This window comes from Sminthopsis crassicaudata, chromosome 6, assembly GCF_048593235.1.
Source record: "Sminthopsis crassicaudata isolate SCR6 chromosome 6, ASM4859323v1, whole genome shotgun sequence".
NCBI lineage: Eukaryota > Metazoa > Chordata > Mammalia > Dasyuromorphia > Dasyuridae > Sminthopsis > Sminthopsis crassicaudata.
Genome location: NC_133622.1, coordinates 83,834,559 through 83,858,995, shown reverse-complemented (window position 1 = coordinate 83,858,995; position 24,437 = coordinate 83,834,559). Strand labels below are relative to the sequence as shown.

General features: G+C 32.9%; 1 protein-coding gene across 1 annotated transcript in view; it reads right to left on the bottom strand.

Moving 5' to 3' along the window:
- Positions 1 to 24,437, bottom strand: part of ANXA10 (annexin A10) — a 99,643-nt gene that overhangs the window by 37,665 nt on the left and 37,541 nt on the right. Inside the window, exons 3-4 of the mRNA XM_074272533.1 lie at positions 20,507 to 20,601; positions 1,225 to 1,338 (exon numbers count right to left, since the gene is read on the bottom strand). Of these exons, the coding sequence (XP_074128634.1) occupies positions 1,225 to 1,338; positions 20,507 to 20,601 (209 nt within the window). The remainder of the gene's footprint in view (positions 1 to 1,224; positions 1,339 to 20,506; positions 20,602 to 24,437) is intronic.

Genomic DNA, 24,437 nt, shown 5'->3' with positions numbered 1-24,437 from the left:
ACTTTAAAATTTTCAAAATGTGATGATTTCTTCCCTATAAAATTTATGGGTCTGATTTTGGGTACCTACTATTATGAATAGTTCTGTATTAGCCCCCTCTTAGTTTTAAGAATTTTTGACAGTATTTTCTAAATATAACTATAGGAATATCTGAGGTTTTATTATTGTGTGAAAATATTTTATTTCATGCAGATTATTTAAAAAATAGGGACCAGATAGTAGAGATTAGAACCCAGATTATCAATCTAACTTCCATTCATTACCTTTCTAATTTTTAGCAATACTTGTTATGTTTCTCAGATTCCATTCCACAGAGGGTAGGGGCTGTTTTTTTGCCGTTTCTTTTTTGTAATCTCAAGAGCTATGTGTCATTGCCTGACATATAGTAGGTTTTTAATAAATGTTTATTGATTGGTTAATTGGAATAGTGGTTAATAAAAATAATATAAATATATTCATAAGAATAATATAAATCAATGGTTAAATTTGAATTAACTGGCAAAAATTTGATACCAGATGTATTTTATAGGTCTTAGCCAAATTCCTGAGGTAGATAGAATTGACATGTATTTTAATAAAACATAAAATACTTCTAAGTGTAGAGAAGATTTTAATGATGTTTATTTTGGCCCTCAGTGATAACTACCAACTGGTAGTTGCTTCACATGCCCTCTGTTCACAGATTGTAATAGTCTCTTCTGCCAACTAATTTTGGAAAGATTTCAGAAGTCCTAGCGGTATTTCACTATAGCCTTTAAAAATAAGAAGGAATGCACAGAAAGAAAAAACACTTAATAAGATCTATAATTATCTTATTTTTTTAAAAATGGCTTTCTTTATGGGAAAAAAAACCACTTACTTTTTCAAAATGGAAATTCAGATGCATGGGAAAGCATAGGAGAAACTTAGGTCTTTTCAAAATAAATAGACAATATGGCATAAACATTTCATCTTTGATTCTGTTTACTATTTGTACTTGATGTGCTAAAGTGATTACCAACTATTTTTAAGAGCAGAATATTACCTCTGCCCTCCTTAATATGACAACAAACATAAATCATATTGCATAATGCATTTCTTATTTCTCATTAGGGCTCATTTAGAAATGGCCTTTATAACATTTGAGGGTTCCTGTTAAATGTCAGAGAGCAAGAGAAATAAATGCGATTATAGGCAAACAATATCTTAGAGTAGTTCCCAGGGTTTTAGAGATTGGAGAAGTACCTTCATGGCATGCCAGAGCTCATGAGCATCATAAGATGGTGGTGGATACATCAGACCAACCATAACATCCTTAAAATGCCCAGAAAGATTCTCCTTCAGGTCTTCAATTAAATCCTATAGAGAAAAAACAAAACAACAAATCCACACGCTGTCCACATCATGGCATATCTACATCAGAGGCACGGTGGTTGAGGAGTCCAGAGGCCATAGGTTCAAGTCCTGCCTCTGACATTTGTGATTCTAGGTAAATTAATTAAGCCCACAGAGCATCAAGAAACTCCCCAAGGCTGTAAATTGCAGAAAAATTGCTGATCATGGATCTTAGGTTCATTGGCATGTAGTTTGAGAGCAAGAAGAGACTTGAGATACCAATTAGTCTAATACTCATTTTATATATAAGGAAACTGAGGCCCAAAGAAATTAAAGCAACTTAAATATTCAATACAGGAATTAAAATCTATCCTGCCTCTAAATACAGCCCACTGTAGCATGCTTCTTCCACATTAGATAAAAAATCTGTGACTTTATCTCTACCTGTACAAATCATGGAATAGTAAAAAATGCATTTTGTGGACTCAAATAGTATTTCATCTCCAGTCCTTCCATAAGACAGGTGTCTTCCTGCTGAAAACCATGAAGGATTTGGGAACAAACAAATTAGTGAATCTTGTTAGATTGAAAACTTCAAGATTCCTATCTGATTAACTTTACCCTATTATCCCATGGAAAAGTATCTTAGCATATGCAGCAATATATAAAGAAGATAAAATTGTACCTTCCTCTATCCAACCTCCAAGCACACACACAGTCTTTGTCTCACAGTAAATATGAATAGTAATTGAAAACTAAATACACTTTACCTGGACTTACTTACATTAGTTATAGCTCTTCTGGTGTCCTTGATTGCTTCTGGAGACCAGGGAGAGGGGATCTTTTAGGAAACATTATTCTTTAAGAAAAAGTTTTTTGTTTTATTTTGTTTTTGCATCTTGGTAATAATGGCACTTAGCGGGAAGGAATTGATTTCTCTATTGCCCAAAAGCTTATGTTATCTTTTGTGACTTAAAAAAAAATACATAATCTTTTAGGCATTTTTGAATATCACAGCTAGATTTTATTGTAATGCATAAAAGAGCATGGGAAATAAAATATGCATACATACATATATATGTGTGTGTATATATATATATATATATATATATGCATATATATATACTTTTTTTTTCCCTCTCCTAAAGTCAAGCAGGCATACTGAGGTTTTCTTTGTTAAAACATGAGAATTTTTTAAAAATATCAATGTTTGCCAAATTACAAAAGTACAAAAATTGATGAGAAAAGATTTTTCGTTCTCAATCTTTTGAGATATATTAGCTGAAATATATGTACATATTGCGTATATAACATACATATATATATAATAATCTTTTTGCAGTATATTTAGCTTTTATTAAGACTACCAGAAAAAGGTTTATAAATCAATTCCACATAATTTAAAGATAAGCCAATATATGTAGATAATATTCTATCCTTTTTAATGTATTCAACATATTAGTTCAAATTTGTTCTGATTATATATATTAAGATATCTTAGTGACACAGAAAGGCAAAAAGGTCTTAAGAATGAAGACAGAATAATCATAAGTTGAATTCTCAATGTTACTAGACAAAACAATTAAGTGCTTTTATGTTTCATTTTAAGTTAAAAGCCATTTATCTGCTAACTGAATAGTATGATAGGTGGGCCATATGACTTGTGTTTTTCTGAACAATTGCTACTTCAAAATTTCTGTCCTATTGTCCCTATAAACCATAAAAATGTCTTAAGAATTGGACTATATCAGTAACTAGAGATTGATAGAATCAAGACAATAAATGTTATAATAAAACATCCATAACTCACAAAACATTGAGAACTACAAAAGAAATTGGGATTGAAAAAGTCAAAATTTACTAGTCAAAATCAAGGACTTTACCCTTTAGAATGTGATGTAAGATCTTTGTTCTCAAGGACTATGTTTCATTTTTTCTTTGTATTTCTAGTACACAGCAAAGAATATTAAGCATATCAGTATAATCATTGATATGCTTCTTAATAAATGCTTGAGTGAATGAAAGAATGAGTGACTGTATGGAAGATCTTAAGGAGTGAATTATCAAAATGGAAAAATATGGTTTGAACCCATGAAATGATGGAATATTAATATGAAATGATAGATGCTTAACTGCTTATTTTTACTTTCAATATTATTTTTACACATTATAAGATGTCATACAAATGGTAGACAATAGTTATTATGTGTAAGGGCCCTTGAAATGGGCTGCGCCACAGCGCATCATTGAAGCCCGGAAGTAATTTCTGTGGATATTAGGACTGCCTTGTAGGTGGGATCCTGTCCATTTTGAGATAGCTTTGCAATGGGTGACTCTCTCGCTGATTGGCTGTGTGTGTGACCTCACAGGCCCTATGTAAGCCCACTGCAGGCAGCAATTGCTCTCTTTAACCTGGCATTCTTCACCCTGGCTCCCTAGCCTGGGTGGCCAAGCCAAGATGGATAGCCAAAAGAGGTAAGGATTTTGGGAGTGAACACATGGGTCTTCTGACCAGGTGTTCACTAGGGAACCAACAAGTCAGGGCATCAGTTAGGGCATTATGTGAGTAGGTATAATAAAGGCTTTTAAGATTACACGTAGCTGTTCTTGAGTGCGCTACCGGTTATTAAACTATAGATTCAAGAGATCGTGGCCAGAGACCTTTGAAGGCCTCAGAGGAGGCGAGCCCGGTAGAGTTCACACTGCAAAGGACAGTGGTCAAAGGTACTCTGGTGGGTCTAGGACAGACTAGTAATAGTAACTGCCAGGAGAGCACGTTACAATTATGAAAAGTTAAAATGATGGGCCAGATCTAATAAGATAAATCTAAAAGAGATAAATGAAATCTTATTCTTAGAGTAAGGGGGAAAAACCAACGAATTTCACTATTATAAGACTGAGAAGGTGTGACTAGTTGACATTTCTTCTGGAAAAAACAAAAAACAAAAAACCCCCAACTATTTGGGGATTTAGTGGGCAAATGAAGAGTTTGGTTGTGACAACCAAGAAAGTGAATATAAACAGCCTACATTAAGAGAAGCATGGTCTGCTGGAAGAGGAAGGTAATAGTCATTTGTACTCTGTCAGACTTCAGCCCTATAGCATTGTGGTCAGTTTTGGACATTACATTTTAGAAGGTTCATTGATATTCTGGGGAATATGAAGAAGCATCCAAACATGCTGTTTGGAAAACCCTACAGAGCTTGCCAACTAAGAATCATTTAAAGTTAAGAGGGATTGTATGGCACATAGAAAACTTAGGACTTGGGGAATTATAATAGTTATTTATAACTATCTGAAAGGTTGTAGAAGGAAATTGGACTTCTGTTTAGTCCCAGGGAGGAGGACTAAGATGTTAGAGGAAAGTCATAAAGAATAAAATTCAGGTGTGAAGTAAAGGAAAGAAAACTCACGTTCCACTCAATTAATTCTCCGCCAAGAATAAGTAGCAGAAGGTCTTTCTAGTGAAGTTATTGGTTCCTCCTCACAGGAATCTTAGAGCATAAACTCAATGTCTATTTGTCCACCATATTTCAGAGAATATTTTAATTCTGGTTTGGTTTGTATTCAATAGCATTTTGAGATCATTCTCCATTCTGAGACATGTTCATGATTTCAGAAAAGAGCATGAGCTGAATGTGTGTAAGAAAAATGCATCATTTTTGGAGGAAGTGGGGTTTTAGCTAAGCCCTGGAGGATGGCTATGATTGCCAGAAGCACATAGTATATATGAGGTGCAGTGGTCCTCAGACTTTTTAAATAGGGGGCCAGTTCACTGTCCCTCAGACTATGGGAGGGCCGGACTATAGTAAAAACAAAAACTCACACTCTGTCTCCACCCCTCAGCCCATTTGCCATTACCTGGCAGGCTGCATAAAAGCAGGCAGCATGTGGCCTGCGGGCTGTAGTTTGAGAACCCCTGGTAGAGCATTCCATATGGTAGGAATCTGCAGGAGCAAATATAAAGGAAAGCATCTTTGTAGAGACAATAAGACCAGCCTTGATAGACTGCAGATCTTGTGTGAGAAAGTAATGGGATATAAAATCAGAGAAGTAGAGAACTGAAAATAAGATTTTGAGTGCCATGCTGAGAAATATAGAGTATGTCTTGTTGATACAGAGGAAGTCAGAAGAAATAGCACCATGAGAATTATATGCATTAATGATTACAGCTGAAGCTATGAGAATGTATAACCATTTTAAGAGTAGAAAACTAGAAGAGAAGATCTAAGTGAAGACAGGATAAAGAAATAATAAAAGGTATTTGGGGAAGTAGAGGCAGTCAGCCTAGATAAAGTAGACTAAAATCATAAAGATCTAAATTCACATCTGATGTTACATATTTACTAGCTGTGTTATCTTAGGTAAGTCTTAGAGAATTCCCTATGAAGAATCTTTTTATCAATGCATCTGAGCATGAACTCTGAAAATTTTGATGTTTTGATGTTTGATGATGACATGAAAAATGACATCAAGGGGTCACTCAGCCAATATGTATCTGAAGCAGGATTTCAAACCTATTATTTTCTGATTATTCAAGACCAGAAATTCTTAGCTACCAAGCCATGTTGCTCCTCCCAACAAGCAAATATTTATTCCTTCCCCTTTCCTCAGCACCCCCAATCTCAATGTCATGTTCTTGTTGGTTGTCATTATTTTCTCTAGTGAAAGAATTCTCAACTTGGGGTTTGTGAACATTTTAAAATGAGATTTCAAAAATTATATCTTAATACAATCCTTTGTAATCCTTTGGATTTTATTTTATGCATCTAAAAAACACTTGTTAGCTTAATTTGTGGGGTTCATTTTATAGATGGGACTTTAAAAATTCTAAGGCAGGAAACATTTTGCAAAGGAAAAAGTGTTGGACTTATAATGCCAGGGAATTTGAGGCAAATTTGAGACTAGTTTAAATTTCAAATGGAGAATTTAATAAACTAGCTGATGGAATGGGACTATGGTCCAAAGCACTTAGTGCCAAGGAACTGAGGCACAGAATTTATATAGGATTTAAGGGTACCTTCCAGGGCTAGTATTTTCAGAAAACAATAACTGATCTTATCTATAAAAGCACCTTACATGTGTGATGCTCAAGAAAGCAGAAGAACAGAAATAGGCAAGATTACTGCTTTTCACTTTGATCTAGTGTGTGAGGTGGCTAAATCCACATTCTCATGAGGAATTTACAGGATCTTTTTTGGTTCAACAGACTTAGAACCGAGGACCTATGTTTGAATTTGGCTATTGTTCCTTATGATCTTTTTGACCTTGGGTAATTTATTTAATTTTTATGGGCCTTGGTTTTTCATCTGAAAAATGAGAGACTTGGACTCAAAGATTTTAAGCCAACTTCTAACTTTAAATTTATGTACATGAAATGCAGTAGGAAGCGGACACAGGCCTATAACAGCTTTTATGGAGAAAGTCAGGCAGTGTTTTGAATAATTTTTGATAGAAAATGTGAAAGTAGAATTGCAAAGAAACAGGAACTCAGTTTTGTGAGAGTGGTGAGAATAAAAGCCAGATTGCAATCTATTAAAAAAGGAATAGATATTGAAAAAATGGAGAAAAATGTTTACATTTAGTATTCATTTATGATTTATGGTAATGATATGAAGAAAAGAGTGAAAAGGGAGCCTGTATGGGGACAAACAAAAAGTTGTTTTTCAAAATGAATAAAATCTGTGCAATCATGAATGCAGACCAGAAAGAGCCAAATACTTCCTCAGAGTTTTGGCTAAAACACAGACACAGACATACATGTACACAGAGAAAATACAGCACACAACTAAGCTAGTGATACCATGGAAAAATCCCTCTCTGGGAAATCAGAGAATATAAACTTGGCAATAAGGACTAGTCAGAGAGGTCTGGATTGGAATTCAAATTCCACCTGAGACACTAGCTATGTAGCTGTTGAGTAAGTTACTTAACCTCCCTGTGCTTCAGGTTCTCCAAATGCAGAATGGAGGATTTGGACTTGAGAGTCTTGAGGTCCCTAGAGGCTCTTTATCTAAAATCCCTTAATCTCAGTTGAAATACTTGCTACTTGTATGACTTTGGACAAATCACTCAGAGATTTGTTTGTAAAAACAAGAGTGTTTGACTAGATGGTCTTTGAGGTTTTCCTTAGATCTAAAGGTATTTTTGTTTTTCTTAAAAAATAAAAAAAAAAAACTTTATTAAAACAGAATTTAAATTGTTAGAGCTGAGAGGAACTTTAGAGATTGTCTGGAATCACATGAAATTAGGACAAGAAAGGTCCTTGTCAACTAATTTTTTTAACACAGCAAGAAAATGAGGCACAGTTGTCAATTGATTTATTTAAAATTATAGTTCTGTTGTCAATTACAAGTCAGCATTGGAACCCATTTTTCCTTAACTCTCAGTCCAGTGATTTTCCTACTAGAGCACAATGAAGCATAAATTTTAATTGATCACTAATTGTTAAACTTTGATATACATATATCTACATATGTGATATACATATACATATATGTATATATTACATATAATACACATAAACATATAGATAGATATAGATATAATGTAGAGTAAGGTTCAAAGAAACATTTAGATGAAATGTGGTAATTTTATCACCAGACTAGTTAATGATCATTAAGTAATGGAAAAATAAATGATTCTTTCTCAAAGATTCAATAATCATCATTCACTCCAAACTTTTCTTAAGCCTCAAACATTATATATTACATATATAAGTCACCTTCCTTTTCTGACCTCTTCTGACTCTTTTTGACTACAGACATCTCCAACCAGCTTGAGTGTTAAATTTTCAGTGTTAGAATTTTCACTTTAGAAATCAACAATCCATACAACTCAGTGCATACAAGATAATAGTTTTGTTGATTGTTTAAACTTAAGAAAGTGTTATTAATGGAAAGTATATTTGAATCCATCCCTCTACCTCCCAATCCTCCAAGTTGGTTCACCAAGAAAACTCTATGTTGCCATTTAGAGATTGCTTGAGCTAAATAAGAAGGCAGCAGAAGGTTCACAGAATTAAATTATCACCAGCCTGGAAGCTGCTGCTATTGTTGCTGTTGCTAATAACTGACATTTCAATAATGCTCGAAGGTTTGTAAAATGCTTTACATTCATTAACTCACCTTCTAACATTCTGTGGATATAAAAGCAGATTTGAGGGAGTGGGGTGTGCTTGTATCAATATCCTAATTGTACTCTAATTTGTAAGTCTTCTCTAATACATGACAACTCTCTTCCTTATGTACCAAAAAGAGAATTTAAACATTTGAACAATTCAAAATATATGCATTATATCTCTCAGTTTTAAAACTGCTTTCAATGTCTCATTGTTATTGGTCCCTAATCTATGAGGAATTTAGGACAAATATTATTATTGTGATTTTGTACATGAAGACATCTTCAGGGAGCCTCATTTCTCTGAGGTCATATAGTCAATAGATTAGTGAAGTAAAAAAAGTCGTGTCTTCTGAGTATGATGAAATATGATTTTGTGACCCCCTGATTTTAGAGGGGTTTCTATTCTAAATCTTCTGGTTTTGGAGTCTGCCTCAGGAAACTCCCAGGCCAAACTGTCTGAGTACCACTCCTCAGTCAAATAGCTTCTGGCCTCAGGAAACTCCCATAGATCAAACTCCAGAGACAATAGTAAATAGACCACTCCTCAAATCATTGCTGACTGGTAATCTCCTCAGTGAGAAGAACCCAAATTCTGGAGATCACTTCTCCTTCCTACCTCTGAGGCATATCAATGATTAAAAGCTGGAAAAACGTGGCTTCTTGCTAATTTCTTTTTTCTGCTAATTTCTTTTTAGAAATTCGGTCCACTTTGTAATGGAGTTACTTACAATAAACTTTGCCCTTTGTCTAGGAGATGGGTTCAAGCCTGCAAATTATCTTGAGACACTTTGTGATTCCAGTCTATGACCCCAAACTTTTGGGGTCCTCTTTCCCAACCTCAATAAGTAAGCATCATGTATTCTTTCTTAAACCATGCTTTAGATTTGTACTCATCACTTCCTATGCATTTTGCAGTCCCAGCAGGCTTGAACCCATCTCCTAGTCAAAGGGCAAAGTTTATTATAAGTAACTCCATTACAAAGTGGACCGAATTTCTAAAAATAAATTAGCAGAAAAAATTCCTTCTTGTTCCATTTGACTTATCTTAAACTTTAAAAGTTAGGCAGCTAGGTGGTGCAGTGAATATGATGCTGGATTTGGAGTTAGAAAGAGCTGGGTTCAAATCCTTACTCAGAGACTTTATAAAGGTTGGATTAAGAGCAAATCGCTTAATCTCCATGATCCTTCATTTCTTCTCATCTGTAAAATGGGAATAATAATAGCACCTACTTTGGAGGATTATTGTTGTAAGGGTCAAAGGAAATAACAAATACAAAGTACTTTGCAAATCTTACATTATTAATACCAACAGTCCCCTAGACTTTTTTAATCATAAAGGGTTTCCTTGTGAAACAGCTTTATTAATCTTCCTAATTTGTTGTTCCAATTTACTGTTTCCATTTTTTTTTTTTTTTGTTTGCTGTCATTCTTGAAGAAAATCATGACATTAAGGAGGTGATGGTATGACATGCAAGTGAATTGAATTTAAATGAGGGAAGACTGTGCAAGATCACCTGCCTCCAGAGCCATCTAAATCAGGATGGCTGAATATGGCTGTGGATGCAATGAGAAGCAATGGCCTTTTAAAACTGTCTTTAACAGGTCTCAGTTTGACTAACTTGAGGGAAACAAAATTTATGGAGGAAACTAAGGTTAGATTGAGAAACTAAGGTTAGACTTAGACTGAGAAGTATGTAGTGAGATGTGGTTGGGTCTAGGACTTCATATACAAGAATCAGGAGCTTTAACTAGTCTGAAACTTTTGTAAATGGGGAATCAGGAAAGGAACTGAACTGCGTCCAAATGGAAGAATGGCCTCTCAAAGTATGTTCTGGAGAGTTCTGGAAAGGGTTTCTAACAACAAAACCATTCTTATGCTAATACTATGACATTTTAAAATTTAATATATTAACTTTCAATAGATATAACCGACATAAACACAAAACTTTTTGGAGTCCTTAATAATTTTTAAGAATATAAAGGGTCCTGATACCAAAAATTGCTAAAATATACCATGCTTTTATTTCTTATGAAGCAAATCACTAAGAAACTTTATAGTATAATAGAAATGTGCACTATTGCTGTTATTCTTAAATTTTCCTGAAATTATGAGATAATCATTTGTATCTGCTGATCATTTTACCTTTGATCTCATGATAGATTTGGTATCTTTGATCATATTTGCTAACATTTTCCTTTTGGACTAGACCTGTGAAATTTATTGGCTTAGTCCAATGGTTCTCAAACTTTTTAAATAGGCGGCCAGTTCACTGTCCCTCAGACTATGGAAGGGCTGGACTATAGTAAAAACAAAAGCTCAAACTCTGTCTCCGCCCCTCAGCCCATTTGCCATAACCTAGGGGACCACATAAATGTCCTCGGCCATTCTCTCTAATGCCATGGTCCAGTTTCCTGTCCCAAACCTTGAAAGTCTCAGTCAGCCCTGAAAATTTAGTACTTTACATGATGTGCATCAGAAACTGATCTTCAAATACAATTTGTATTACAAACTTGATTGTGAATTAGGGCAAGTTTCATTTCTAAGAGAGATAATAGCAAATCCAGATAAACTTATAAACTCAACAGTTCAGTTTCAATAAAAGCCTAATTCCCTGAAGGAGAAAAAAATAATTGAAGGTATCCATAGGATACTGAATATAATTAATATGGTAGCTAAGACAGCAATAGGAAAGAAGCCTTAGAAATTTTGTAAAAAAGAAATTTTTTGGTCAAGAAACAATAATCTTCACTGAATGCACATTAGCTACAACTGACAACCACTAAATCACAAATGGAAAAGAAATTAATTCATTAAGACATTTCACTACTGATACCATGCCAGTGGGAAAATGGATTAATAGTGGGAATGAAGACTAATTAAAAATTACCCCTTGCAATATGAAACAGGATTGATGGAGAGAAGCACTGAGAAACAAAAAACTAAATTGTCATTATTTGTGAATTTTTTCCACTAATTGTCTCATGATATAATTGAAAGAAGGCAATTATAAATATTCCAATGAACTTACTAGGAATTTACTTAATTCTTCCTTTTCCCAAAATCTTTATTTTTTTTTCTTCTTCTTCCCATGTCCAATTTGACATTTTTACAAAAACTAGGCTAAGCATATTTCTGAATAAAATAATTATTTTAATTTTCTTTTATATTTATACTACCACACTAAATTTTGCCCAGAGAAAAAATAAAGGTTTTATTTAGCTTTAAGTATTGACAAATAACAATGATGGGGATGAATAAGACTCAGTAACCTTAGTAGTGGGGTGGGCCTTGGGGAGGAGCTTTAATCAGAAAGAGCCCGAATTACTGTAAAACATGGAAAAGGTAAGCTACCCCCAGAGGTAAGCAGTAAGGAGCATTGATAGGATTATCTTGTCCTTAAATTGTCTTTTTGTTGTCCTTAGGAGGCCCTTTTATTATCCTTAAGTAGGTAGACTCTTGTTCAACCTAGTTGAATTCCTTTCTTGTTAATAATTATCATGACCCCAGAGTCAGTGTATACAATCAGAAGGCCAAGCTATAGATGTCAACCCCTGAGATTATATTTCTTCATAAAAGAACCTATTGCTACCCCAGTTCTTCACTAACTGCTTTTTGGGAACATAGGCTGGCAGTCGATGGAGAGATAAAATTTTTACCTCTTTATTTGGAGATGCAAGACACTGGCTCAAAACCCCAATATATTGTTGGGGTTCAACCTCCATACCCCAACAATAAAAATCACAAAATATTTCACCTCACAATCCTAACATATTATTCTTTTCTGGGACTTGATGAAATTGTCATAAGTGCTGGTCTTTATTATTAAATAAAACTGAAATGAATATAATTTGGGGATATAATTTGAGCTAATTATAATAATAATTTATATAAAAATATTTATAAAACATAATAATATAAACAATAATTTGAGCCAATAAATAATCTATATTTATTAACAAATTAAAGTGGATGGATATTAACACCTTAGAATTGCTGTAATTTGTACTTCAATGATTTTAATTTGGCCATGTGCTTGGGAAGATTTATAGCAATCAGGACTATCTTGTGAAAGTCCCTTGTTTCTTTTACCCAGTCCTTGTGTTTTTCTTTCCACAAATATTATATCTTTTCTGATAGTGAGGATGGGTTATTTTGCAAAGTCTTTACAAGAGTGTAATACTAGAGAAACTGAGGCAGAGAGATATAGGTTTTAAATCTTTAATGTGGAGAGGTTAGGCTAGATGACTGAATGGGAATCTTGTGCAAAGCACTGGGCCCAGATAAACCAAGGCAGGAAACATATAGAATTTTAGCTAACTAGGATTTAACAAAGGCAGATAAGCAGGGTGAGGACGCTGGGAGGAAGGACAAGCCATAATTCCAAGAAAGAATCATAACTTAATCCTGACAGGATTGGGGTCAAGATAGGAAGGTCATGGACAAAAGACAGTGAGGTGAGGGGCAATACTCAAAAGGAAAGGGAATTATCCTAGCAAGGATTGAGATAAAGCACTTGGAGTTTATGACTCAATGGTATACAAGGGTGGTCAGAGCTCCAAGGTTTTTTAGTGTTAATGGCAAAGAGGGAGGGGAGGAGGTGACCATAATTTTTATTCACAATTTTACAGAGCATGCCATATACATTCACTTTCAAGCTGTTTTGATAAGCAATTGAATTTTTCTTCCCTCCATTTTGGGACTTTATTATTGTCTTACTAAAGTAGATTTTTCTTATTTATTTATTTTTTTTTCAAAGTAGATTTTTCTTATTTATTTATTTTTTTTCAAATTGATTACTCTGATGTCAATTAACTTTCTTCCACTGCTTCTATGCTGAAGATTATTCAATATTTAAACCAATAAAAACCAATATTGAAACCAAAATAAAAGCTAAAAAAAAAACACCCCCCCCCCCAAACTCAACATCATAAACAGAATCTTGATGAGTATCTGAAGGATTGAGTCTGAGAACTGAAGTTGGCTACATTAAGATAAATGAGTTAAAGTAATTCACCATCATTATTCCACTTGATAAACTTAAAGTATTTGGTGAATTTATGAGGTTGTTAAAATACACTTTTATTTTTATTTCATATATATATTTACTAGTATCATAAACCAACCTGAGACACTTATTATTATTGATTGGGGCAAGTCCCCCACATTTTTCTCAAGTGTAAAATGGACCTCTTTCCCAGGGTTGTTGAGTGGATCAAATGAGATAAACTATTTAGCATGGTACCTATCATGTAGTAGATGTTTAATAAATGTTTATTTCCTTTTCCCTAGTTTTGAAACTTTGTTGATTTTAAAAATTTAATTACTAATTATTTCTCTCTTTCCTCTTTCATTTTACCTTATTAATTAAGTAGTTAATTAAAAATCCATTCCTTATTATTGGAAATGATCAGTTGGATGATTTCAGAAAGGCCTAGAGAGACTTAAATGAACTGATGCTAAGTGAAGTGAGTAGAATCAAGACAAATTGTACACAGCAGGAACAAGATGATCAACTCTGATGGACTTAGCTCTTTTCAATGAGGTAATTCAGGCCAATTACAATAGATGTGATGGAGAGAGCCATCTGAACCCAGAGAGGGGTCTGTGGGGACTGTGTGGATCACAACATAGGATTTTTTACCTTTTTTGTTGTTGCTTGTTTTTTTTGTTTTTGTTTTTTTGTTTTTTTCTTTTCCTTATTTTTTTCTTATTTTCCCCTTTTTGATCTAATTTTTCCTGTGTAATAGGATACATGTGGAAATATGTCTAAAAGAATTGCACATATTATTATATTACTTGCTGTTTAGGGGAACAGGATGGAAAACGAAGGAAGAAAAATTTGGAACCCAAGGTTTTCAAGGGAGAATTTTGAAAACTTGCTTTGCATATATTTTGAAAACAAAAAAGAATAAAATTTATTATTTTTTTTTAAAAATCCATTCCTTTCTCTTACCCTCTAATTTATTTTATTTCCCAGATTAAATTTTTTTTCTGCACTGTTAAGGGACAGATCAATTCTCCAAAAGCCTCCACAGCTGTGGATCATAACATCTGAAGGAGTTGCAAGGCAGCCTTTGTTGACACAAGTGTTGCTGCGCACTGGGAATGAGATAAATTGGAGGCAGAGGAAGAGGAGAGAAGTCAGACAACTCAACAGCCTCTCAGTCTCCTTGTATCATCCTATCACAAGAGGAGATCCTCTTTGCAGGTTTGGCTTGGATTTCCAGCAGCCACTGTCAGGTGGCTCCTGTATTCCAGCATTGCACACTTTCCTAAAAAAGATTTCTTTACCTTGTTCTCATTAATTTCTTCCAAGCCCATCGATTCTATTCAGAAATTAATTTTTAATTTTTATTTTTTCATTCAAAGTGTGTATATATTTAATTATTTCTTCTTTACATTCTTGATATTCTTTATAGAATACATGCTCCCAAAATACCATATTTGAGTTCCCTCTTTTAACCCACTTGTATTATTATTGCCTTTATAACCTACATTTACATCCTTTACATTTAGTACATAATTATTATATATTTTTTGAGAGGTATTGGGGACTGGATAAAATATGTAGTATTCTTCTTGTTGGTTGTATTAGCCAGAAGTCACCATTGTTTACTTTATTTATGTATTTTGAATGAAACCAATAGCTTGAAGATTACTGCTCACAGAACAGAGTATAGCATCTGTCACCACACTGTGGTCTGGGGAAACTTTGTAGATTACAGAATTATGGAGTTCATAATGAAATCCTGATAAGAAGCATATCTAGTGACCAAATTACATTTACCATTTGTAATTGTCTCAGATACTATCTGAGAGACAAGATGGAAGGAGATAAAATAATCTTAGCCTTGGATCCAGGAAAATCAGTGTTTAAATTTCACTGTGGATACTGGCAAATCAATATACTCTTAATAGCCCCAACAATTCTACAAGAATGAATAAATAGATTAAGAGAGTATTTATTAAACACTATAGGCAAAACACTGTGAGGGCTAGACATTCAAATAACAGCTGAAACAAAAACAAACACTTCTTGCCCACAAAGAGTTCACAACTGAGTGAACAATAAACTGAATTTATGTTATAAATTATAGAGGCAAAATCGAGGTTTGATATCAGAGAAAAACATTCTAACAAACAGAGCTATCTAACAGTAGTTTAAGCTGCTTCAACAGTTAATAGGTTCCACTTCTATGGCTATCTTCAAACAAAAACTGGATGGCCATTGTGGGATAGTGAACCATGGGCTTTTGTTATTGTTGTTGTTTAATTTGGGGCCTAACTAAATGGTCTCCTGTTCTAACTTAGAGATTCTGTTATTTGTTTTATTATGAGAAGGATTGTCTCAAAGAAATTATGACATTCACAAGCCAACATAATAAACCCCAAGAGCTATTAAAACAATTTGCATTACTTGCCTTCAGGTAATCTTGATTTATTTCTTCCAGAAAATAGTGAAATCTGGGAGTTAAATCATTTTCAAAAGACTTCTTGAGAAGATGCCTTAGCATATTGCAATATTTACTGTGTAGCTCATAAATAACTATGAATTCAAGTACAAGGCCATGGAAATTGACTGTGGTTCTGATATATTAATAATTGATAAAGATATCTTCTACAATATATCTTTATTTAGAAGGGATATAAATCAGGTCTTTTTGTTACCATATTTTTGAATATGCATGTAAAAATTTGTTCAAAATAGAAATTCAGAGGTTTCACATAAATAACTTTTTTTATTCTTTGTATATTGACTTTGCTGTGGATGGTTGTTCAGTTCATAATATAAAAGAACACAGGAAATATATATATATATATATATATATATATATATATATATATATATATATTCACCTGAACCTTTGGAAATGTTTTTTGAGACTGCAAAGAATTTATTTTAAAAAATATTAAAAAATAAAAATAAAAAATAAAAAATAAAAAATTATTAAAAAAAAATCATTTAAATGTAACCATAAACCAAGACTGTACTAATAGATAGAATAAAACAAATTTTTGCAACAAACTTCATTATTTATTATTTTAAATATTTGTAGTAATATTAACAAAACATTCTATTTATTTTTATTTTCCCTTTGAATTTTTTTTTTTTTTTTTGGTTTCTGGATAATTTTCCTTTTGTTGTTGTTAATGTTATATTGTTTACATAATTGTAATCAACATGTATATTGGTCTGACTTAGCTTTTTTGTATTTGATATCATATCCTGCCTTCCTACATTTCTTTATTTTAATCATATCCTTAGGGCATTTTCATAGCAATGGGTTCAAAAATTATTTTAAAAAATTGTAGCTTTTACTAAGTAGCTGCATTGGATGCCAGAGGACTTGAATTCAATACTTTCATTTTACAGATGAGGAAACTAAGTCAGAAATTTTAGCAACTTGCCCAGGCCTAGTGATGAAGTATCTGAGATGGAATTTAAACACAGGTCTTTCTGATTCCAAGTCTAGCATTCCATCTACTACTCCACACTGCACATTGCTTTCCAAAAAGACCACTGCCAATTGTTACTTTTCCAACATTGTAAGTGTGCCTATATCTCCAGGGTCACCCTAACAATGAATTTTTTCATTTCAGACTATTTTCAATTCAGTGGGCATGAGGTGATCTCTAATAGTTGTAATTACATTTCTTTGAACATTAGAACCATTGGACAACTTGTCAGTAATATTTAATTTGTTTTCTTTTGAGAATTTTGTATTCACAGCTTCTAGCCACTTATTGCTTGATGATAGTTTGATCTTATTCTTAACATTTGAGGTAATTCCACCGAGAGTTGTAGATTTTTTTTTTTTTAATCAAAACATTTCTTCTCAATCTACTTCTTTCCTTTTCTTCTTGGATACACCATTTACTTAATTGTTGATTTTGGCAAAACTCTTATGTTTTCTTTGTTGTCTCCTCTATGTTGTCTCTTCTTTGTTGTCTTCATTGATTTGTTGCAAGGTGTTCTTTAGTGCATTGTAAGCTCCTTGAGAGCAGGGACTATTTATCTTTGTATCCTCAGTACTTAGCATAGAGAGTGGCACATAGTTGAAGCTTAGAGTATATTCATTGCATTGAATAATTATCACAGTTGACACTGCTGAATTGTACATTGTGAATATGCAGAATGACTCTTTCCTGGAGAATCCTGAATATTTGAAGTCAATCAGTTCATTTTAATTTTATTTTATTATTTTACCATGAAAATTAGTCTGTTATGTCAATGCTGGATCATGATGAATATCGGTCACTGAAGTCATTGAATCATTATCATGAAAATTCTAAAATTCATATTAGCTTGTGTAATATTGATATGTCAGTTAGCTGTGAAGTTAACTCTGTCAAGATGACTCAACAATTATAAACTCTTAGAAACAAATTTTCTTGAGATGGCTGCCAATTTTTTCTTTTTTTGGTTATATCATTAAAAGACTTTCTAGGATTATAAGTAAAATAAGCAAGTCTTTCATGTACATTGAAACTTCTGATGCTATTTTACCTATAAGCAAGATATATATATTTATATTTGTTACCTTTGGATTTATTATATATATTTGTTACATATGTGTATGTGTACAAAGATGCATTTACATATAAACATATATCACACACATGCATATGCATATGTAGAAGTATATATACATGCATGATTGTCTCTTTCACTAGAATATGAGCCTCTTTTGAGAGGAATTGTTTCCTTTGTCCTGTCCTTATATCTCCAGAGTTTAGCTTAATATCTGGCACATAATAGATACTTAATAAATATTTATAGATTGAACAATTGTTATTAATTTACTCATATATACATTATAGCATAGAAACAGCTTTAGTAAAGTAGTCCTCTAGATCCCCTTTCAGAAATTAAAAAAATTTATTAAAGGGCAAAAGATGAAGTGTATATCAGGGAGTCCTATGGCATAGCATTAGTATTTTTATTTATTTCAGTTCTTCCTAATGCTCTGTTACTATTGAATTGCCTTTGTTAGGGATAGTGATCACTTCTAAAATGGAGAATTTGCCCAGAAGTTTTGAAATAGTTAAATGAAGCCCTGCATGTCCCTAGTCTTTTTTTTCAGAAATGTGATGGATGTCAGTATTTGGGGTAGGAGGTTGTTATTTTTTACCTTTATAGCTCTAATACTTTGCATCTATTTGATTCTGGATATTTAAAAAGTTGCTAAATGAACGAATGAGCCCAATGCAAGATTCATATTGCCACCACAAATGGATTTAGTGATGGACTGTGAATGATGAAAATACTTGATTTATTTCCCATGGACCAATGATAATTTGAATTTCTTAGTAGTATGTTAAAGTGAACAATTCAGAGCAAAAAGTCTATTACATTCCTTCTATTTTCAAAAGAAGGCACAGTATTATTTTTAATAAATATAGAAATATTCAAAGCAGATTACCATGTACATCTAAAATCAAGGGACTATTATTTTTACAGATGTAGGGTTTAAAATACTATGAAAGGTTTACTTTAACAATTTAATAAATTGTCTACTCCATGAAGATTTTATATGTAGTATAAAATTTTTGTTAATATCTAAAATATAATTATTTCTCAAATATGGATTTTCTGTCTTTGAAAAACAGGAGAAAGAGCTGGAAAAAAGTTTTCAAAAGAAAACAACTGTTAAGGCTACTACCCTTTGTCAAATAGGATGTATTTCAAGATACACAAACATGCAAACACATAAACATCCACACAAAGATTGTCTTATTTTTACAAAGGAATGTGCTCCTGGATTAAAAAGAATTTTAAACGATTAAGCTGCCAGATAAGCTCCACTAAGCTGTTTTTACCTGCTGTGGTGTTTAAAGTATACTAATACTCTTTAAATTGAACCTAATCAGTTTATAACATTGCTTCTATGGGAAACACTAAGTACATTAAGCTATTTATCAATTTCCCAAAATAAATTCAGTTTGTTTTACTCCTGTTCAATTTTGGTCCCAAATTAATGTTCTCTTTATAAATATACTGATAAATCAAATTTACAATTATATATGCAAATACATATTGCAGTATGGACAGTAGACATTCTTCATCTACTTTGTTTTTCTTGTGTAGATAATTAAACCCAAACCCTTGGATTATTATAGATTTCCTCAAAAGTCTCTTTCATAACTTGATGCAATGAACCCAATGCCATCCACAAACAGGAAAATTTGGTAAGCACTTGTTTCAGGGCTTTTTGATTTGACAAGTTTCAATTCTGAATTATTGACTTAAATTAATTACATGGCAGGCTACTTGGTGAGACATATTTTGAATTTTGAATGTGAGTGCTTTAAAATGTTATTGATAATATTTAATATGTTGAGCAAATTCTAAACTGCAGATGAAAGATTCTACTTCTCACTGGTTTTTTATAATATTATTTCATGAGGAGAAAGCCAGGAAGGAACTTAGTTTAGTTGAAGACAAAGATAGCAGGGAGATGGATCATATTGGAACAATAAAAATCATTATTTCTCAACCTAGAGATTATTTCTATTGTTTTACTCCTGCCTTCAAAATTTACAAATGTTCATTCCTAGTGCAATATTTATAATATAACTTGAAACATATAGTTGTCAAAATGAAAAGAATATTTCTAGGAGAAAGTATTTCTCAATACCTAGATCATATCAGAACATATAGTTTGTACTTAATAAAGTGTTAGGCTCTTACTAGGTGCTAAGTCGGTACTTAATTCTCTAGCTCAGGGTTCACACTTGACAATAAAGCCTTGTTAACTTGAATTATATTATTGAGAATACTGAGAAAGCTTCTGGGATGATGGAGACACTGAAAGTATTTCCCCCCATAATATAGTTCATATTCCTTGGAATTAAATAAAAAAGATTTTCAATGTGATTGATTTCAGATGGATACTAGCTGACTACCATTTTAGGAATCATCAGTATGCATGTGATGAAGAAAAACTCTTTTGTTATCAGTCTTCATTTGTGTACTAGAAAAATCTGGCTTGGGGAGAGAAAGTAAATCATGGTAAGCTGATAGGCTTGGTAACAGGAGAACTAAAAGGACAAAGACAGAGTTCTTACCTTGCCATACATGCTCTGATATGCCTCTGCGATCATAATCCTTTGTGCATTACATCGTTGAGTTAAAATATCAATCAACATGTCTTTGTTGCAGTCTAAAAAGAGGCAAAACAATATTCCAAGATTAAGATTCCTATTTATCTATATGTATATACAACCTTGATGATATTTTGCAAAAATGAATCCTTACATTTCTTTTAAAGATGAGGAAAAGTATGAATTAGAACTTTAATTCACAAAGAGATGTTGAAGGAGTTCATTAAAATAAAATAAAGTGAAAAACTCCCGCTTCTTATTTCAATATTTTTCTATGACTGAAATGTTTCCCTTAAAAAAGGTAGATGAATAATTGCTTATATACCTTGGTGCTTCCAAAGGCTAGTTGTAAGCAAAATTGTAAATTGGTGTCATGTCTCCAGTAATCTCAAACTCTTTTTTGTAGCATCATTTCCTCCCACTTTTTCTGACTCTTTTGGTATCCAGTATCCCTCAAATTTACCTCTACTCTATGGATACATTAGATTCAGTAAAGAATTTTATATTTATCTTTAATGTTCATTTTAACAAATAATTTTTACATTTGGAGAATAGCAAGTTATTGTTTTTTGTTAGTCATCTTTATCTGAAAGTAGATAAAGCAAGAATCTTTTTAGGGAACTACGGGGAGAGAATTTAGTTTCTCTAATACTAGTAGGTAGTTCACTAGTAGGTTGTTCACTCTAAGTAGCAAGCTCTGACCTTTAAAACAATTATATTCCTTTTCTGACATGAAAATATCTTCAGATATTTGAAGAGAGGCCTTTTGTCCCTAGATATATCTTCTCTTCTGTAGACTAATATCCATTTGCTTCAGATAATCATCAGATAGCTTCCATTTTTCCATCAAGTTCTCCCTTTCACTACTTCCATTTTCATTCCTATTACCACTTCACATATCCATTCTCTCCATTCCATTCCTTCCATTTTAGATAATCACAAGGTCTCAGATAGGAATGGTTAGGGTGGCCATTAAGTCAACAGATATTTCTAATAATTAGTGTCTTATTTTTCTCTTCCACAGGACTAGCTGTCCTGTAAAGAATAATTGATAAACACTTATTTTTTTTAATATTTTAATCAATCTTGCCTGTTAAGCTAGTGTCTTTCTAGAGACCCCACATTCTTTTAAAATGTGGAAGCCAATAGACTAAAAACCAATTGGGAATTAAGTAATCTAATTCAAAAAAATGTGTGGGTCAAACTATAAATCATAGAAACAACATTCAAGAGAATGAAAATAATGAGACAACATAACAAAACAAAAGAGACATAGTCAAAGCAGTTCTTAGGAGAAATTTTATATCTCTAACTAGCTACATGAATAAAATAGAGAAGGAGATCAATGAATTGGGCTTGCAGTTAAAATAGTTAGAAAAAGGACACATTAAAAAAAATACCAAATTAGAAATTCTTAAACCCAAAGGAGAGATTAATAAAATTGAAACTAAGAAAACTATTGAACTAATTAATAAAACTAAGAGTTGGTTTTATGAAAAAATCAACAAAATAGATAAACCTTTGGTTTATTTGATTAGAAAAAAACAAAAAAACAAATCACCAGCTTCAAAAATGAAAATGGTGAAATTACCTACAATGAAAAAGAAATTAAAGGAATAATCAAGAACTCTTTTGCCCAATTGTATGGCAGCAAATTTGACAATCTAACTGAAATGGATGAATATTTACAAAAATATAAATTGCTCAGATTAACAGAAGAGGAAATACATTACTTAAATAGTTCCACTTTTGTAACGTGCTCTCCTGGCAGTTACAATTACTAGTCTGTCCTAGACCCACCAGAGTACCTTTGACCACTGTCCTTTGCAGTGTGAGCTCTACCCGGCTCGCCTCCTCTGAGGCCTTCTAAGGTTTCTGGCCTCAATCTCTTGAATCTATAGCTTAATAACCGGTAGCACGCTCAAGAACAACCACGTGTAATCTTAAAAGCCTTTATTATACCTACTCACATAATGCCCTAACTGATGCCCTGACTTGTTGGTTCCCGAGTGAACACCTGGTCAGAAGACCCATGTGTTCACTACCAAAATCCTTACCTCTTTCGGCTACCCATCTTGGCTTGGCCACCCAGGCTAGGAGCCAGGGTGAACAGCACGAGGTTAAAGAGGGCGGTTGCTGCCTGCAGTGGGCTTACATAGGGCCTGTGAGGTCACACACACAGCCAATCAGCGAGAGAGTCACCCATTACGAAACTATCTCAATATGGTCAGGATCCCGCCCAAGGGCAGTCCTAATACTTCTGGGCCTCAATCTCCCGATGCACTGTGTCCGCCCATTTAAAGGGCCCTTACACACTTTAGAAAAAGAAATTGAACAAACCAATAATAAACTACCTTAGAAAAAAATCTCCAGGGCCAGATGGCCCTGTGAATTCTACAAAACACTCTAAAAACAATGAATTCCAATTAAATTATTTGGAAAAATAGGTAAAGAAGGAGTCCTCTTTCTATGAACAAATATGGTACTGATACCTAAACCAGGGAGCGCCAAAGTAGAGAAAGAAAATTACAGATTAATTTCCCTAATGAATATTGATGCAAAAAATTTAAATTAAATATTATTAAATAGATTACAGATTATTATCACCGTAATCCACCATATCAATAACAATACCAAAGAAATCATAAGATAATCTGAAAAAATGCAGAAAAAGTTTTTGACAAGATACAGCACCCATTCCTATTTAAAACACTAGAGAGTATAGGGATAAAAGAAATTTTCCTTAAAATAATAAGTACCTTTTTAAAAAACAACAGTAAGCATTGTTTGTAATGAAGAGAAGCTGAACACATTCCCACTAAGGTCAGGGGTGAAACAAGGACGTCCATTATCACCACTATTATTCAATATTGTACTAGCAATGATGGCTTTACCAATAAGAAAAGAAAAAGCAATTAAAGGCATTAGAATAGGCATCAAGCAAATAAAATTATCACTCTTTGCAGATGATACAATGTTATACTTAGAGAATTCTAGAAATCATCCACAAACTTAGTTGAAACAATTAAGTTGCACAATATAAAATAAGCCCACACAAATCATCAGCATTTCTGTATATCACTGACAAACCCCATCAGTAAGAGATAGAAAGAGAAATTTCATTTTAAATAAGCATAGACAAAATAAAATAGTTGGGAGTCTACCTGCCAAGACAAATCCAAGAACTATATGAACATAATTACAATACACTTTTCACACAATTATCAATTGCTTGTGGATAGATTGAGCTAATATAATAAAAATGGTAATTCTGCCTAAATTGATTTACTTGTTCAGTGCCATACTAATAAAACTGCCAAAAAAATTATTTTATAGAAGTATAAAAAAAGGTAACAAAATAAAATGTGGAAGCCATAGAGAAATCTTCCAGAAGACTAATATTCTCTGCAAGTTTGCATATATCAATAATATTTGCCATTATTATATATCTTTTAGTTCTCTACAGTTTAAAGGCAAATAATCATTTAGTCTGTATGGGTTCAATGGCATCTCAACGACAGTCAATGGCATCTCAACGACAGTCAATCTGCTAAGAAATTGCTTTAGATGAATCCTTGAAAATAAATAAGCATCTTAAATATATGAAATGTTTTAAACTCATCTCTGACCATAATACATTTATTTATATTTTAATATTAGGAAGTTGCCAGCATGACAAAGTAGAAATGTATTTGGATTCCAGATCTGAACTCAGTTAACTAGTGTCAGCCAATGAAAACTGATTCTAATGGTCCTAGAAAGATTTTTAGAAACTGATATGGTAAGGTAAACTGAACCAGGAGAACAATGTATACAATAATGAGACCATTATAAAGGAAAACAGCTAAGAAAGACTAAAAGATTAAAGAATTCTGACCTGTACCATCCATGTTTG